An 18,259-nucleotide genomic window follows, 5' to 3' on the forward strand; every position below is an offset into this window, starting at 1 on the left:
TTCTGTGTCTGTGTTTGGTTCTGTGTCTGTTTCTGTGTCTGTGTTTGGTTCTGTGTCTGTGTTTGGTTCTGTGTTTGGTTCTGTGTCTGTGTTTGGTTCTGTGTCTGTGTTTGGTTCTGTGTCTGTTTTTGTGTCTGTGTTTGGTTCTGTGTCTGTTTCTGTGTATGTGTCTGTATTTGGTTCTGTGTCTGTGTTTGGTTCTGTGTCTGTTTCTGTGTCTGTTTCTGTGTCTGGTTCTGTGTCTGTGTTTGGTTCTGTGTCTGTGTCTGTGTTTGGTTCTGTGTCTGTGTCTGGTTCTGTGTCTGTTTCTGTTTCTATATTTGGTTCTGTGTCTGTTTCTGTGTCTGTGTTTGGTTCTGTGTCTGTGTTTGGTTCTGTGTCTGTGTTTGGTTCTGTGTCTGTGTTTGGTTCTGTGTCTGTTTCTGTGTCTGTGTTTGGTTCTGTGTCTGTGTTTGGTTCTGTGTCTGCATCTGTGTCAGTTTCTGTGTCTCTGTTTGCGTCTGTTTCTGTGTCAGTTTCTGCGTCAGTTTCTGCGTCTGTTTCTGCGTCAGTTTCTGCGTCAGTTTCTGTGTCTGTTTCTGCGTCAGTTTCTGCGTCTGTTTCTGCGTCAGTTTCTGCGTCAGTTTCTGCGTCAGTTTCTGCGTCTGTTTCTGCGTCTGTTTCTGTGTCTGTTTCTGCGTCAGTTTCTGTGTCTGTTTCTGCGTCTGTTTCTGCGTCTGTTTCTGTGTCTGTTTCTGCGTCTGTTTCTGTGTCTGTTTCTGTGTCTGTTTCTGTGTCTGCATCTGTGTCAGTTTCTGCGTCAGTTTCTGCGTCAGTTTCTGCGTCTGTTTCTGCGTCAGTTTCTGCGTCTGTTTCTGTGTCTGTTTCTGCGTCAGTTTCTGTGTCTGTTTCTGTGTCTGTTTCTGTGTCTGTTTCTGTGTCTGTTTCTGTGTCTGTTTCTGCGTCTGTTTCTGTGTCTGTTTCTGTGTCTGTTTCTGTGTCTGCATCTGTGTCAGTTTCTGCGTCAGTTTCTGTGTCTGTTTCTGTGTCTGTTTCTGTGTCTGTTTCTGCGTCAGTTTCTGTGTCTGTTTCTGCGTCAGTTTCTGTGTCTGTTTCTGTGTCTGTTTCTGTGTCTGCATCTGTGTCAGTTTCTGCGTCAGTTTCTGCGTCAGTTTCTGCGTCTGTTTCTGCGTCAGTTTCTGCGTCTGTTTCTGTGTCTGTTTCTGCGTCAGTTTCTGTGTCTTTTTCTGCATCTGTGTCAGTTTCTGTGTCTCTGTTTGGTTCTGTTTCTGTGTCTGTTTCTGCGTCAGTTTCTGTGTCTGTTTCTGCGTCAGTTTCTGCGTCAGTTTCTGTGTCTGTGTTTGGTTCTGTGTCTGTTTCTGTGTCTGCATCTGTGTCAGTTTCTGTGTCTTTTTCTGCATCTGTGTCAGTTTCTGTGTCTCTGTTTGCGTCTGTTTCTGTGTCTGTTTCTGTGTCTGTTTCTGTGTCTGTTTCTGCGTCAGTTTCTGTGTCTGTTTCTGCGTCAGTTTCTGCGTCAGTTTCTGTGTCTGTTTCTGCGTCAGTTTCTGCGTCAGTTTCTGTGTCTGTGTTTGGTTCTGTGTCTGTTTCTGTGTCTGCATCTGTGTCAGTTTCTGCGTCAGTTTCTGCGTCTGTTTCTGCGTCTGTTTCTGCGTCAGTTTCTGTGTCTGTTTCTGTGTCTGTTTCTGCGTCAGTTTCTGTGTCTGTTTCTGCGTCAGTTTCTGTGTCTGTGTTTGGTTCTGTGTCTGTTTCTGTGTCTGCATCTGTGTCAGTTTCTGTGTCTTTTTCTGCATCTGTGTCAGTTTCTGTGTCTCTGTTTGCGTCTGTTTCTGTGTCTGTTTCTGTGTCTGTTTCTGTGTCTGTTTCTGTGTCTGGTTCTGTGTCTGGTTCTGTGTCAGTTTCTGTGTCTGTTTCTGTGTCTGTTTCTGTGTCTGTTTCTGCGTCTGTTTCTGTGTCTGTTTCTGCGTCAGTTTCTGCGTCAGTTTCTGCGTCAGTTTCTGTGTCTGTTTCTGCGTCAGTTTCTGCGTCAGTTTCTGTGTCTGTGTTTGGTTCTGTGTCTGTTTCTGTGTCTGCATCTGTGTCAGTTTCTGTGTCTTTTTCTACATCTGTGTCAGTTTCTGTGTCTCTGTTTGCGTCTGTTTCTGTGTCAGTTTCTGTGTCTGTTTCTGTGTCTGTTTCTGTGTCAGTTTCTGTGTCTGGTTCTGTGTCTGGTTCTGTGTCTGGTTCTGTGTCTGGTTCTGTGTCTGGTTCTGTGTCTGGTTCTGTGTCTATTTCATGTCTGTATCTCTGTGTCTATTTCATGTCTGTATTCTGTGTCTCCGTCTTTGTCTTCGTCTGTTTTGTGTCTGCTTCTATGTTTGAATTTGTCTAGCATTTAATCAGCCATGTATTTGAGCATGAACTTTTCCTCTGTCTTTCTTTTCTTTGTCTCTCGTCTCATCAGACGAGGTGAACGCAGGTTACTTTGAGATCTACCCCGACGCTCCCGTGTCACGCTCAGAATATTAATCTCTTGCTGCTTGTAGTTCTGTTTAATCTCAATGAAGGATTTCTTTTCTTTGCTAATCCCTTATTCGGATGCAGCGAGCACCTACACAGCATCTGGGGTTTGGACAAATTCTGCAGTTTGTCCTGAACAGAATGTATCCAAAGATCCTGAGCTCTGTTCATTTAAAAACGGCTAAAGTAGGTAAAAATATAAAAGTGACCATCTGGAAGCTGATTAATTTAACTAGCTAAATTAATATAGTGCTAACAAGCTAACTAGCAAAACACACACGTTAAGCTTTAAAGCTATAAAAGTATTTCTAGCTAACAATCTACCATTAGCTAAATCCTTCCATTAGGGTTTTTGTGGCTAATCCAAAGATCTGCCTAGTGAAGTTAGCTCTGAAGACAATTAGGCAGAATTAAAAATTATACTTAGTTATTTATAATACGAATCGATTAAACCAAGTAAACCTATTAAATTAGCTTGGATTTAGCCTGATGTGAGCTCTTAATTGTGTAAAAGTTCTTAATGTAAGTCTCTTAATTGTTATTGTTTAGTGCAGATTTAATTACTGGTGTATGCTAATTATTTTTGAAGCGCGCGTTCTGATTCGACGGATACCCCGGCGGTGTAATGCCTTACCTCCTCCCATTGGTGGATGTATCTGATGAGGCGTGAGAGGCGGAGCAGACGCAGCAGGCTGAGGATCTTGGTGAAGCGGACGATGCGCAGCGCCCGCGCCGTCTTGTACACCTCCGAGTCGAAGCCCTTCTCCACGATCAGAAAGATATAATCCACGGGAATGGAGGAGAGAAAATCCACCACGAACCAGCTCTTCAGGTAGTTCATCTTAATCACCTTGGGGTCCAGGATGATCTCCGAGCTCTCCTCGTTGACAATTCCCGTGCGGAAATTCATGACCAGATCCACCAGGAAGATGGTGTCCGAGGCCACGTTGAACACCAGCCAGGTTGTGGTGGTCTGCTCGGAAAAGAACGTTATTCCCACAGGAATGATGATTAGGTTCCCCATCATCATGATGAGCATGATCAAGTCCCAGTAGAACCTGTCGGAGGGATGAAAATAGCAGCTGGTCAGAGATTCGGTTCAGACACACACACACACACACACACACACACACACACACACACACACACACACACACACACACACACACACACACACACACTCTCAGCAAGCATGCTAATCACGATTTCCAAGCTCTGTAATGAAAAGAAACTTGGCACAGGGAGGTTAATAAGGGTATGCAAATATTCTCAGCTTTTCAGACACTTTACGCTTGCGTTTTCTTCACGCTGCTGAAGAGATCGACGACACGCGTGTCGAGAAAGGCATCCATGTTTCCCGGATTATCGTTGTTGTTTTTGTTGCTTTTGTATATTTTTAATATATACATAACTAATAATACCTTTTATACACAGATGAAATAACACGGTGAAACCCTGTTACATTATCATGCTACATGCTAAACTTCCGTAGCATAGTAACTTCATTTTTGGATTAAATTAGCGAATCAATTTAACTACGCTAGCTAACCAGATACCTGGATTAACTGGAATTAAACAACCAAACATTCTACAGACCATTTCATTTTTTATTTTTTCACAAATTTAATCATTTTGGATTACACTGAAGCTAATTCTCACACTTAGCATAGCTCACCTGTTAGTTATTATTGTTTACAGAAGACACAGAACTTTATTACAGTTAGATGCAGAAACAACACCTTCATACTATCACTGTGAAATATTTACATTTGCATTTGAGCAGAAATTCACCGGCGGAAATTGCAGTTAGCATGAACGTAATGGGGGGGGGGGGGGCACGGTGGCTTAGCGGTTAGCACGTTCGCCTCACACCTCCAGGGTTGGGGATTCGATTCCCACCTCCACCTCGTGTGTGTGGAGTTTGCATGTTCTCCCCGTGCCTCGGGGGTTTCCTCCGGGTACTCCGGTTTCCTCCCCCGGTCCAAAGACATGCATGGTAGGTTGATTGGCATCTCTGGAAAATTGTCCGTAGTGTGTGTGTGTGTGTGTGAGTGAATGAGAGTGTGTGTGTGCCCTGTGATGGGTTGGCACTCCGTCCAGGGTGTATCCTGCCTCGATGCCCGATGACGCCTGAGATAGGCACAGGCTCCCCGTGACCCGAGAAGTTCGGATAAGCGGTAGAAGATGAATGAATGATCGTAACAGTGTGAGTGAATGATCTGGTTTTAAATGACAGCTTTCATTAAATCAACCAGTTTTGCTTCAAGTAAAAATATTACTGTAAATACTGACAATTTTTTATAGACAACCTGTTTTCCGATGTGCTGTTAGGTAGCTAACTAGTTTGGCTGGTCATCGGCTAGCTAGAAAATAAATGTCAGAATGCGCTTTTTTTTACACGTAGATTCAATCTTTTTATTTTAGTGAATCATTTCTGAGAAAATAGTGAAACACCGTCGACGAGCCGTCCGACACTCGTCTCATTTACGTCTAGTCAGATGCTCCCTACGCTGACTGCATTACGTCCTCCTGCGGCTAGTTAGCATGTAGCTTTGATCACACTGTTATATGGCTGAGCGACGAACAGAACGGCTCGGAGTTTCCAGCTCTCCCTGTGAGTGACAGTTCTATAAAAAACCCCACCTCATCTCTCCCCGTCTCTCGTCTGTCGTCTCTCGCCCTCTCTGATTTCTGACAGCCGGATCCGAGACGCCGATCAAAACACAAAATGTCCGAAAGCTTCTATTTTCACCCGCTGCTCTTTTATTAACCTTCGCTTGCACCTGGGACGAGCTGAGCAGCCTGGACGGTACAGCGACCTCCGGACAATTCCACTCAACGACACTCTGATGAATATATGTGTAAAATTATTCACATATAATTTGTGAGTGTGTGTGTGTGTGTGTGTGTGTGTGTGTGTAGTATATGTGTGTGTGTGTGTGTGTGTGTGTGTGTGTATGTGTGTGTATGTGTGTGTTTTCCCTCATGTAGCTGGTTGCTGAATTTTTAACCCTACATACACACTAACAAGCGATAAAGAGACTGTTGTTTTTTTCCAGAAGTGTACGACGTGTGAGACACAGACGTGTACGACGTGTGAGAGACAGACGTGTACGACGTGTGAGAGACAGACGTGTACGACGTGTGAGAGACAGACGTGTACGACGTGTGAGAGACAGACGTGTACGACGTGTGAGAGACAGACGTGTACGACGTGTGAGACACAGACGTGTACGACGTGTGAGACACAGACACGTACGACGTGTGAGACACAGACACGTACGACGTGTGAGACACAGACACGTACGACGTGTGAGACAGACGCGTACGACGTGTGAGACACAGACACGTACGACGTGTGAGACACAGACACGTACGACGTGTGAGACAGACGCGTACGACGTGTGAGACACAGACGTGTACGACGTGTGAGACACAGACGTGTACGACGTGTGAGACACAGATGTGTACGATGTGTGAGAGACAGACGTGTGAGAGACAGACGTGTACGACGTGTGAGACACAGACGTGTACGACCTGTGAGACACAGACGCGTACGACGTGTGAGACACAGATGCGTACGCCGTGTGAGACACAGACGCGTACGCCGTGTGAGACACAAGTGTACGACGTGTGAGACACAGACGCATACGACGTGTGAGACACAGACGCGTACAACGTGTGAGACACAAGTGTACGACGTGTGAGACACAGACACACACACAAACACACACACACACACACTATAAACAATATACACCGTTCCATACAGGAAGTTCACAGATGGTAAAAGAATGAAACCTGACTCCAGCTTTGTAGTTCAAGCAAACATGTACAGTATACACAAAGATAAACACACACACACACACACACACACACACACACACACAAAGAGCAGTCAGTTATGCAAAGTACACTCTACACACTCGCATGCTCTCTTATGCAAATAAATATTGATTTTTTTTAGCCTCCTACACACTCTTCTGCATTCCCTTTCTCATACACACGCACTCGATAGCCATGTTAATGTGTCAGGCTAAAGCTAAAAGCCGCATGGAAATGTCTCAGTCACTGATAACAGCATTCGTCTATACGAAAATAGATGCTTTCAAGACTGGTATCTGGTGCTGAACAGCCCAGCGGTGCCCCCGTAACAGATCTGCTCCGAGCAACCCAAGCGTCGGGGACTTGCTTTATAAATATCTCCCGATCATGTTTCTGATAATTGTGCATCCTTCGTCCTGAACCGTGCATCCTGCTTCTGAATAATATCCACCTCAGCTACTCTTATGGGTGTTAGCGGCGTGTCGTGCTCAGGCGCTCGGCTCCAGTTGCATGTCGGCGTCGCTGAAGCGTGTAAAGGCTTTAACATGCGTTCTGTTTTAATAGAGCTCGGGAACTATAGCCGTGATGATGGTGTAATTGAAGGCTGGTGGTTTTCAGACAGTGGGACCACGAGCACGTTTGGGACCATCTGCCTCAGAGGTGGGTTTCAGAGAGCAGCGAAGGTCACATGGAGAGACGCAGACGTCTCTTGGGTCATCGTGTCTCTCACCATCCCTGTTGTGTCTCCGTATCTGATGCAGGCACGTGAAACGTCAACACGGTGCCCGGCTTCGGCTTCGGGTTCTTTGTGTCCGTATGTACAACAGACCTGTAATAACAAACTTTGACACTGGAGACTCCTTCCATAAATGTTAAATAAACATCTGCAAACCCAAAACATATCAGAACAAAGTGTGTTCATAAGAAGCTGTGATGTTCAGCTGAGCTACAGTCAGAGCCACTGTTAGAAAAAAGCCAAGCAGCTTCCTCCTACTGTACCATCATGGTCCAGACCTCAGAAATAACAATTCAACATGAGAATGATTTGTACAACAGTACAAACAGACTGGATATCTGGTGTAATCATGAATTTGTGTGTATTTGATTGTCCTGGTGTGTCCTGGTGTGTCCTTATGTGTTCTGGTGTGTCCTGGTGTGTCCTGGTGTGTCCTGGTGTGTCCTTATGTGTTCTGGTGTGTCCTGGTGTGTCCTGGTGTGTCCTGGTGTGTTCTGGTGTGTCCTGGTGTGTCCTGGTGTGTCCTTATGTGTTCTGGTGAGTCCTGGTGTGTTCTGGTGTGTCCTGGTGTGTCCTGGTGTGTCCTGGTGTGTTCTGGTGTGTTCTGGTGTGTTTTGGTGAGTCCTGGTGAGTCCTGGTTTGTCCAGGTGTGTCCTGGTGTGTTCTGGTGTGTCCTGGAGCGTCCTGGTGTGTTTTGGTGAGTCCTGGTGTGTCCTGGTGTGTCCTGGTGTGTTCTGGTGTGTCCTGGAGCGTCCTGGTGTGTTTTGGTGTGTCCTGGTGAGTCCTGGTGTGTCCTGGTGTGTTCTGGTGTGTCCAGGTGTGTCCTGGTGTGTTCTGGTGTGTTCTGGTGTGTCCTGGTGTGTCCTGGTGTGTCCTGGTGTGTCCTGGTGTGTTCTGGTGTGTCCTGGTGTGTTTTGGTGAGTCCTGTGTGTCCTGGTGTGTCCTGGTGTGTTTTGGTGAGTCCTGTGTGTCCTGGTGTGTTCTGGTGTGTCCTGGTGTGTTCTGGTGTGTCCTGGTGTGTTCTGGTGTGTCCTGGAGTGTCCTGGTGTGTCCTGGAGCGTCCTGGTGTGTTTTGGTGAGTCCTGGTGTGTCCTGGTGTGTCCTGGTGTGTTCTGGTGTGTCCTGGTGTGTCCTGGTGTGTCCTGGTGTGTTCTGGTGTGTCCAGGTGTGTCCTGGTGTGTTCTGGTGTGTCCTGATGTGTTCTGGTGTGTTCTTGTGTGTCCTGGTGTGTCCTGGTTTGTCCAGGTGTGTTCGCAAACATCACGGTGTGTTACTGAATTTAAACCTGCGCTCCGCACTGCAGCTGGAAAAACACAGCTAGACTAATTAAAAAGCACCAGAGGGCATCATTCTGGAAAAAGTGAGACGCATTCAACAAGGACCTTCATCAGACTATAGGACATGTCTCTGAAGCCGGGGTGGAAAATAGGAGAGAGAGAGAGAGAGAGAGAGAGAGAGAGAGAGAGAGAGAGAGAGAGAGAGAGAGAGCTAGACCAAAAAGCATCAATAATGCAAGGAGAAGTTGCAGCCTTTAAAAATAGACTTTAAACTTGGTTTAGAAATCGAATGCTGTCTGATGATAAAGATGATGATGATGATGAGAGAAGGAGGAAGATGATGAGAGAAGGAGGAAGAGGAGGTGGAGAAAAAGGAACAGAAGGAGGATGAGAAGGAGGATAGGAGGAGGAGGAAGATGATGAGAAAGAGGACAAAAAGTAAGATGAGGAGACGGAAGATTAGGAAAGAAGAAGAGAATGACAAAAATGAGGATGAGCATAAAGAGGAGAAGGAGGAGGAGGAGGAGGAGAAAGAGGAATTGTATGTAGAAGAGGAAGATGAGAAGGAGGAGCAAAATTATATGCAAAATGAGGAGGACAAAGAGGAAGAGGAGGAGGAGGAGGAAGAAGAATAGTTCGTAGAGGAGGAAAAATGACAAAGAGGAGCAGAAGGAGGAGTAGAAGGAAGCGAAGGAGGAGAAATAAAAGGAGAAAGAGGAGCTTTAATATAAATCCTGCTTCTTTTTTTCACCTGTAACCAGCTGATTTATTTATGAGGCCGAGACTGAATGTGAGATGGTCAGATATCAGATAAACTGATAAATCCTTCTGTCTATCACGAGACAAAACGTCTAACCTGAAAGTTTCCACCGAGAATCACATCAATAATTCATAAAGTAAATCTCTTTCATTATAAAACATTATAAACCCAAATGTTTGTGAAGAGTCGTCATGAATCTTTACACTGAGCTACAATGCTAACTCAGCTAACACGTTAGCATCTTCTGCTAACTGTCATTCCACAAGATCAGAGATCAGAGTGTTGAGTGTACGGAGCGAGTACAGTGAGCTAACTCGGCTAATCTGATCTCAGAGCTATAGGCTACACTTCTACATCGGATTAGCTAACTCGGCTAATCTGATCTCAGAGCTATAAGCTACACTTCTACATCGGATTAGCTAACTCGGCTAATCTGATCTCAGAGCTATAGACTACACTTCTACATCGGATTAGCCAACTCGGCTAATCTGATCTCAGAGCTATAGGCTACACTTCTACATCGGATTAGCTAACTCGGCTAATCTGATCTCAGAGCTATAGGCTACACTTCTACATCGGATTAGCTAACTCGGCTAATCTGATCTCAGAGCTATAGGCTACACTTCTACATCTGATTAGCTAACTCGGCTAATCTGATCTCAGAGCTATAGACTACACTTCTACATCGGATTAGCTAACTCGGCTAATCTGATCTCAGAGCTATAGGCTACACTTCTACATCTGATTAGCTAACTCGGCTAATCTGATCTCAGAGCTATAGACTACACTTCTACATCAGATTAGCTAACTCGGCTAATCTGATCTCAGAGCTATAGGCTACACTTCTACATCTGATTAGCTAACTCGGCTAATCTGATCTCAGAGCTATAGACTACACTTCTACATCGGATTAGCTAACTCGGCTAATCTGATCTCAGAGCTATAGGCTACACTTCTACATCGGATTAGCTAACTCGGCTAATCTGATCTCAGAGCTATAAGCTACACTTCTACATCGGATTAGCTAACTCGGCTAATCTGATCTCAGAGCTATAGGCTACACTTCTACATCGGATTAGCTAACTCGGCTAATCTGATCTCAGAGCTATAAGCTACACTTCTACATCGGATTAGCTAACTCGGCTAATCTGATCTCAGAGCTATAGGCTACACTTCTACATCGGATTAGCTAACTCAGCTAATCTGATCTCAGAGCTATAGGCTACACTTCTACATCGGATTAGCTAACTCGGCTAATCTGATCTCAGAGCTATAGGCTACACGTCTACATCTGATTAGCTAACTCGGCTAATCTGATCTCAGAGCTATAGGCTACACTTCTACATGAACACACACCTTTCATTTCATTTAATCACAGCTGAAGATGTTGTGTAATGTGCTTGTTACTCCACGTGCTAAATCGTCGTTAGCAACTAGCTTCACTTCTACGCTTGCAGAGCGAGACAAGCTAACGTCAGACGCTAGTCATAGCTGGAGTAATCATTCGAATTCTGGACAGGATTTTTTTCACAGGACGAGCAATCGGGTAAATCGCCATCGTGGTTTTTCCACACGACAGAAACACGACGCTATTTACCCTTGAAGAGCACAAACGTCTCGCTCAAACGCACGCGAATCTACGGCATAAATAACGAGGTGTCAGAATCCCTCGGTTTCAGCTTCCCCGTCTCGCCGTTATGAACGACAGCCGAGGAAAAAGAAAAAGCAAGCGACAGAACCACATCGTGGCGGAAATATGACAGAATTCCAACTCAGCGGACGATGAAGAATGAATCTTACGGAGCGTTCATTAATCTTTAAAGCGGCTGCATGTTAAGCGGGACGGCATCGTGGGATCGCGTTTCCTTTGGTGATTGAAAACCTCACAGGAAGAACATGTGCTCACTCGGGTCATTAGTCCTTCACTCAATATCTCTGTGAATTAGTTTTATACAACAGCAGCTCGGACTGTAGCACAGCCGCACATCGCCGATATACTTACCGTGAAGTTATCGTTTCTATAGCGACAGGGACCTGTGTATGGAAAGGAGTCTCCAGCATCACATTGTAACAGCTGCGAATAAGACTTTAACGTCAACTTTAACAGTACAGTGTATTCTATTAACAATAACTGGAAATACTTTAAGCAATCAATCAATCAATCAATCAATTAATTAATTATATAGGGTGCACGGTGGCTTAGTGGTTAGCACGTTCGCCTCACACCTCCAGGGTCGGGGGTTCGATTCCTGCCTCCGCCTTGCGTGTGTGGAGTTTGTATGTTCTCCCCGTGCCTCGGGGGTTTCCTCCGGGTACTCCGGTTTCCTCCCCCGGTCCAAAGACATGCATGGTAGGTTGATTGGCATCTCTGGAAAATTGTCCGTAGTGTGTGAGTGAATGAGAGTGTGTGTGCCCTGTGATGGGTTGGCACTCCGTCCAGGGTGTATCCTGCCTCGATGCCCGATGACGCCTGAGATAGGCACAGGCTCCCCGTGACCCGAGAAGTTCGGATAAGCGGTAGAGAATGAATGAATGAATTAATTAATTAATTAATTAATTAATTGATAATACCAGATTCTTAATATTATATAAACATATAAGAATTTGTAATCGTCAGGAGAATAAATCACTTTCAAGGTAGTAACGCGTCAGTAATCCGCTTCATCCCATCAGCGTGTCGGTGATTATTTTCCTGTAACTGCACAACGTGGTGTTTTTTTCACTGAACAAACTAAAGCATGACGTCACGCTGGAGCCCGAAGCTGCTGATGCTGCAGTTCTGATTCAGCAGGGAGCAACAAAGCAGCATAAAATCTGAAATTATGGCTGGTAGAAGAACTTTACGGTGTTTTGGCTGAAATATGAGGCATAAAAATATCCCGGTTTGATAGAAAGCTTCCTTAATTGCTTCCTGAAGAACATAAAGCTTGACAGCAGAACGTTTAGTTTGCGTCGACGTGCACTTTACAACCTGGAGCTTGTTTTTTTTATAATTCAGACTGAAGACTTTTGGTATGCAGACAAACCTTCCTGAAAAACACTAAATACACAAACTTACTAAACTAAACTTCCCACAATGTCTGTATTAATACATCTATAATAAACCTCTAACACATTAGGTCACTTACACGTACAGTACTGTCCAAAATATGTGCAGAATGTCTGTAGTGACAAATCTTACATCATTTTATACACTGATGCTTACAGTTTGCTTATTTTCTGTGTTTATAAAATGTATGAATAAATGTTAATGACGAGGCCGATTAGTGCTATAAAGTAGTAATGATACCTGTTCTATATAATGACCTCACTCAGCCCTGAGGTACCGGACATACAGATCAGTTCACAGGCCATCTGTTGGGCTGCACAATGTATTTGCCCCCCCTCATTTCCCCACCCCAGGTATTATTAGTGTACTATGAACGGCTCGGTACGGATAAGGTCATGCTAATCTGCACGACGGACTCTGTAGCGTACAGCATCGTGATAGAGGAAGATAACGTTGGCTGGCAGCGCTGCCTGGTGATGACAGCATCGTTAGCTCCCTCGCTCTCTCGCTCCGTGTCTCTTTTGTTGTTAAGCTCGTTTGTAGGTGAGATGAAAGGGAGCGTTGAAAGCTCGAGCGAAAGAGAGTCACCCGAGAAGGAACGATGTGAAGGTATTACGAACCCTCGTCCTGACGAACCTAGCCGCGCGACAAACGCTGTTACATAAAACCGAATAAAATGCCTTTGTTTGTATCATACAAAATACTAAACGTTTAATTTCTAGCTGAACTTTCGAGCTAGCTGCAGCACTGTTAACAAGTGGTGCTAATATGGCAACCAGTAATAAGAACATGACATGAAAGACAACTTCATAATCCGGAGACGTGCAGCCATTAAATCGCTGCTATTGTGAACGCATCGTGAGACGTCCACTCATTAGCATCATTTCCGTAGCGACGCTCGGAAATTCTGTGGACTTCTACGACTGCTGACGTAGCAACGCCTCCTGGTTATTATCTCAGTGTCCAGAAGAAATACAAAACAAGCTGACAGACAGACGGAGCATCACTAAGCGGGATTGTGATATGTATATCATAGGAAGGTTGTGTTACATCACGGTGTTAGCAACAGCGTTAAGCTCATCCTGTCTCAGGTTATATCACTAATCTAAACTCACCTTGTCTCAGAGGGCGAGACCCTGCACAGACAGCCATATGTCTCACTCACACACAAACACACACACACACACACACACACACACACACACACACAGGTGCAAGCAAGTTCACTGCACACTGGAACAATTTCTACTTCTATTCATAAACACTTGATTTAACCGGTCAGCTCCTGACTATGCCGATCCTGAAGAAAACTAACACTGCTTTGGCGGGGGTGGGGGTGGGGGGGGTAGGGTTAGTGCAATTAACACACTAAATATGCTGCGGTGTTGAAAAAGTCAGCATATTCCTAGGATCAAGGATTCAACACTGAGTTAATTCCATGTGTATATTTTGACTTGTCCTCAATACTGAGACTTATCTCATCAAACACTGTTTACACATACAGTGTTAATTCTACACTGTTAACACCAAAGGTGAGCTATAATTTATAACATTAAACACTGGTCCTAGAGTAAAATGTTAATTCTACACTTCAATATTGGGATTTAGCTGAAAACAATTTAAAACACTGACACTACACTGAAGTGTTAATTCTAGTGTACATCAACACCGATCTTCACTTCATCACAGTAAACACTGACACTACACTAAAGTGTTAATTCTACTGTACATCAACACCGATCTTCAGTTCATCACAGTAAACACTGACACTACACTAAAGTGTTAATTCTAGTGTACATCAACACCGATCTTCACTTCATCACAGTAAACACTGACACTACACTAAAGTGTTAATTCTACTGTACATCAACACAGATCTTCAGTTCATCACAGTAAACACTGACACTACAGTGAAGTGTTAATTCTACTGTACATCAACACCGATCTTCACTTCATCACAGTAAACACTGACACTACACTAAAGTGTTAATTCTACATGGCACATCAACACCGATCTTCAGTTCATCACAATAAACACTGACACTACAGTGAAGTGTTAATTCTACTGTACATCAACACCGATCTTCACTTCATCACAGTAAACACTGACACTACATGAAGTGTTAATTCTACTGTACATCAAGACCGATCTTCACTTCATCACAGTAAACACTGACACTACACTAAAGTGTTAATTCTACTGTACATCAACACCGATCTTCACTTCATCACAGTAAACACTGACACTACACTAAAGTGTTAATTCTACTGTACATCAACACCGATCTTCAGTTCATCACAGTAAACACTGACACTACACTAAAGTGTTAATTCTACATGGCACATCAACACCGATCTTTACTTCCTCACAGTAAACACTGACACTACACTAAAGTGTTAATTCTACATGGCACATCAACACCGATCTTTACTTCCTCACAGTAAACACTGACACTACACTTAACACTTTTTAACCTGTGTGTTAGTACAATAGTACAAACAAACGTGACTCTTTGAGACTTCAGCATTCATTTAGTACAGAATTAAATACTGTGGCAGTTAAATCAACACTTTCTGTACTCACTAACACTGGATGTGTTAATTCTGTGCTAGGAAACTAAGAGTTTAGACTGTAATTTAGCCCCAAGGTGGTAATTCTTCACTGAGCTTTAAACCCACATCAGTGTCTCAATAGTGAGGACAGTAAATCACTTAGTGTTTATTCTGCACTGTAGAATGCATACTGTACACTCAACACTAACGCTTCAATTAACACAGTTTAGTTAAAAACTGCAGCTGATCATTCAGCATGCTGAACATTATACACACACACACTCACACACACTCACACACACACACACACACACACACACACATTCACACACTCACACATACTCACACACACACACACACTCACACACACTCACAGTCACACAGTCACACACACACACACTCACAGACACACACAAACACACACTCACACCCACAGACAGACACACACAGACACTCACACACACACACACACACACACACACACAGACATACACACACAGACACACACACAGACACACAGACAAACACAGACACACACACACACACACACACACACACACACACACACACACACACACACACACACACACACACACACACACACACAGAGCATTCATCTAGCTTAAGGGAACTACTTAAGGCTCGGTACAGTGGAATGCGTGGACGTTACCTTGCATGCTTCAGGTCACTGTGTTACACTTGGCACGTGGCACAAATCCAGACAGAACACTTCTAGAGTTCAATTAAAGGGGCAGTATGAAGTGAGAAATGAAACGTACACAGTGTCCCAGTTACCCCAAACATCAGTGTTGCCCTGGAGCCTCTGACTAAACCATCTGTTACTTAGCAACAAAACAAAATCTTTTCCTTTGAAAAAAACGACGTCGACGACAATTCCCACTGACACAGACGTCTATTACACGCTAACAAAATTAGCCTCGTAACTCACCCAATATTTATTAGCATTTTTGATTCTAACTTAGCTTTTATTCACGCTAGCGTGTGTGCTTTATTCTACCAACTCTGATGAGATACTTGTAGCTGTATGCAGCTTTTAAAGGTAACGAGTAAAACCCATATTTATCAAAGGTTAAAACCATTCATTCTATCTTATATTAGATTATTAAAGTATTAGCAAATCCCTACAATGTACCGCCTACATGTTCTCGTTAAATTGTCTTTTACACGTTTAAAATAATGAAGAAATAAGATGGGAATGTCAAACAGTAAAGAGGAAATAACTGCGGGTAGGATCTAAAGTGGGAAACGGGGAAGTAAAGAAACGTCACGCCGTCAGTACAAAACGATCAGATTCTAGTCAGTAGCTTTGATTTGTTGCTTCTTTACTGCATCATTTTTTATGTGCAAATGGTCAAAGAATTGAGAAAATTTTTACTTAAGTGTTGCTTTATGTTGTACAAAATGGCCTCCAGTCATGTCTTCACTGATGGTTTGTGTAGTGTGTGTGTGTGTGTGTGTGTGTGTGTGTGTGTGTGTGTGTGTGTGTGTGTGTGTGTGTGTGTGTGTGGTGACTTTTTGTGTTAGCTACATCAGCCTTGTCACTCCAGTGAAAATCTTGGCCGAAGCAGGAAACACTGAACACTTTACACCTTATTTAAATCTGGTGTAAAGGAAAGCACACGAGCTGAACTACACCTTTAATGCCCCCTGTGCGCTGGTGCAGGTGAACAATAACCACTGTATATGTAGCCCTGCGCACTGGAGGTGTTCACGTAGGTGTTAAACTCAACACTGCATGTGTTCATTTCACACCGGTGGAGGGGGGGAGGGGAGGGGGGGTATGTGAGTGACGGTAATACACGCGCGTTTTGCTGCACGGTAGAGTGCTCGCGAGCTCTTGTTTCATCATGTTTCCCTCCCTCTCTCTCCGGTTGGGTCGCTTTGGTGTGGTTTGGTTCGGTTTACTGCAGACTAAAGAAGAGATTGAGCTGAGCTCGTGCTTTGTCCCCAAAACACAAAACCCCCACCATGCATCCACGTCTCCACCTGCTCACGGTCGCTCTAGCGCTCGCGCTGAGTTCACCTTCACGACAAGGGCATCACTGGCTGAACCGAGCGCGCACTGCATGGATGATGCGCATAGAGGAGGACTGTGAGCGCGCGCTTGCGTGCGTGAATGCGTGAATGCGCGCGCGCGCTAGTGTTTACGATCGTGTGTGTCTGCGTGTGATAAATGACACACGGTATGTATCTTTACGTCTATGTGTCTGTGCGTGTATGTATATATATATATATGTATATGCACGTGCCTACATGAAAGTGTTAAAGCATAATGGGGAGTTTGGTGAGCGTTAAAGCGCCTCCCACGTCCACGTTTATCTTACCTGAAGTCGCTGTACGGATGGATGATCCAGTAGCCGGCGGTCTGCACGCGCTCCTGCTCCTTCTCCACGGCTTTCTGGCTGCCGAACATCCGCAGTGAGAACTTGTTCACTCCGGGCTGCAGCATCGCGCCGATCTGCCGCTGCATGAAGCTGTACTGCTGCTGTCGGCTCTCGGAATCGTCGCACAGCCCCACTGCAGCCTCCTCCGTGCCCGCGCTCACCGAGTTGCCGTGCTCTTTGGACGCGCTGGGACTCACACCACCTCCTCCACCGCTTTTCTTCGCCGAGTCTCGCCTCTGCACCGAATTCCCCGCGTCCGCTCTCTCGTCCCTCGAGCTCGTCTTGTCCTCCATGACGTCTTGAAGCGGGTGCGCGCTGATTAGTTTGTTTTTGTTAATTTGTTTTTTATCGTCCTGTAATCACGGAGAGGTGGAGCGCGCGCGGAAAGGAGCCCCGCCGGAAGCTCCCTCTCGGTTCATTTGATGTGCTTCGGCTCGCGCGGCTCCTTTTGCCGTTCGGGCAGCACGCGCACTGACACCGCGCTACTGCTGAAACCGGGCAGAGGATCTCTCTCTCTCTCTCTCTCTCTCTCTCTCTGTCTCTCTCTCTCTCTCACACACACACACACACACACACACACACACACACACCCTCTCCCCCCTCCACCCCCCCCTCTCTTTCTGTGGCGCCCTCTAACGGAAACCACGTCATTATTTCATTATTTCAATTCACCTGCAACGACAGATATTTAGGTACAAAACAAACATCAGCAACAAAAGAATAAAACAATTAAATATACACGACACTCGTTCGATTCGTAAACAATAAATCAATAAATTATTCAATCAATCAATTAACTAATCAACCAGTCAATCAATCAATTAACTAATCAATCGATCAATTGCAGAGCGATCGAAACAAAATATTTTTGAATATAAAAGATATATACAATTAAAACAAATATAATAAAAAAGAAACAATCGACTAAAAAGCGTATTTGTTTGTTTGTTTGTTTGTTTGTTTGTTTGTTTGTTTGTTTGTTATGTGCCCTGAGTTTATTTTGTTTCTAACACATTTCTTCACAGTGAGTGTTTAATCAGAATGTTTAGTGTTTTCTTCATGAATGAAGTCGCTGCTCCTCACGTGTCCTCCGGTGACTGACGTGTTGAAGACAGAAGTGAATTAGTGACAGTGTAATCGGATTATGGAGAGATAATA

The 18,259-nt window shown here is 44.5% G+C and overlaps 1 protein-coding gene across 2 annotated transcripts in view; it reads right to left on the minus strand.

Moving 5' to 3' along the window:
• The window catches only part of LOC113654172 (potassium/sodium hyperpolarization-activated cyclic nucleotide-gated channel 1), a 108,144-nt gene extending 90,492 nt beyond the window's left edge, over positions 1 to 17,652 (minus strand). For both annotated transcript variants that reach the window (XM_027164182.2, XM_027164262.2), the window contains exons 1-2: positions 17,042 to 17,652; positions 3,131 to 3,554 (exon numbers count right to left, since the gene is read on the minus strand). In XM_027164182.2, the coding sequence (XP_027019983.1) occupies positions 3,131 to 3,554; positions 17,042 to 17,394 (777 nt within the window). In that variant the 5' untranslated portion in view covers positions 17,395 to 17,652. The remainder of the gene's footprint in view (positions 1 to 3,130; positions 3,555 to 17,041) is intronic.
• Positions 17,653 to 18,259: the final 607 nt, after the last annotated feature.

Source organism: Tachysurus fulvidraco, chromosome 21 (assembly GCF_022655615.1).
Source record: "Tachysurus fulvidraco isolate hzauxx_2018 chromosome 21, HZAU_PFXX_2.0, whole genome shotgun sequence".
In the NCBI taxonomy this organism is placed as follows: Eukaryota; Metazoa; Chordata; class Actinopteri; order Siluriformes; family Bagridae; genus Tachysurus; species Tachysurus fulvidraco.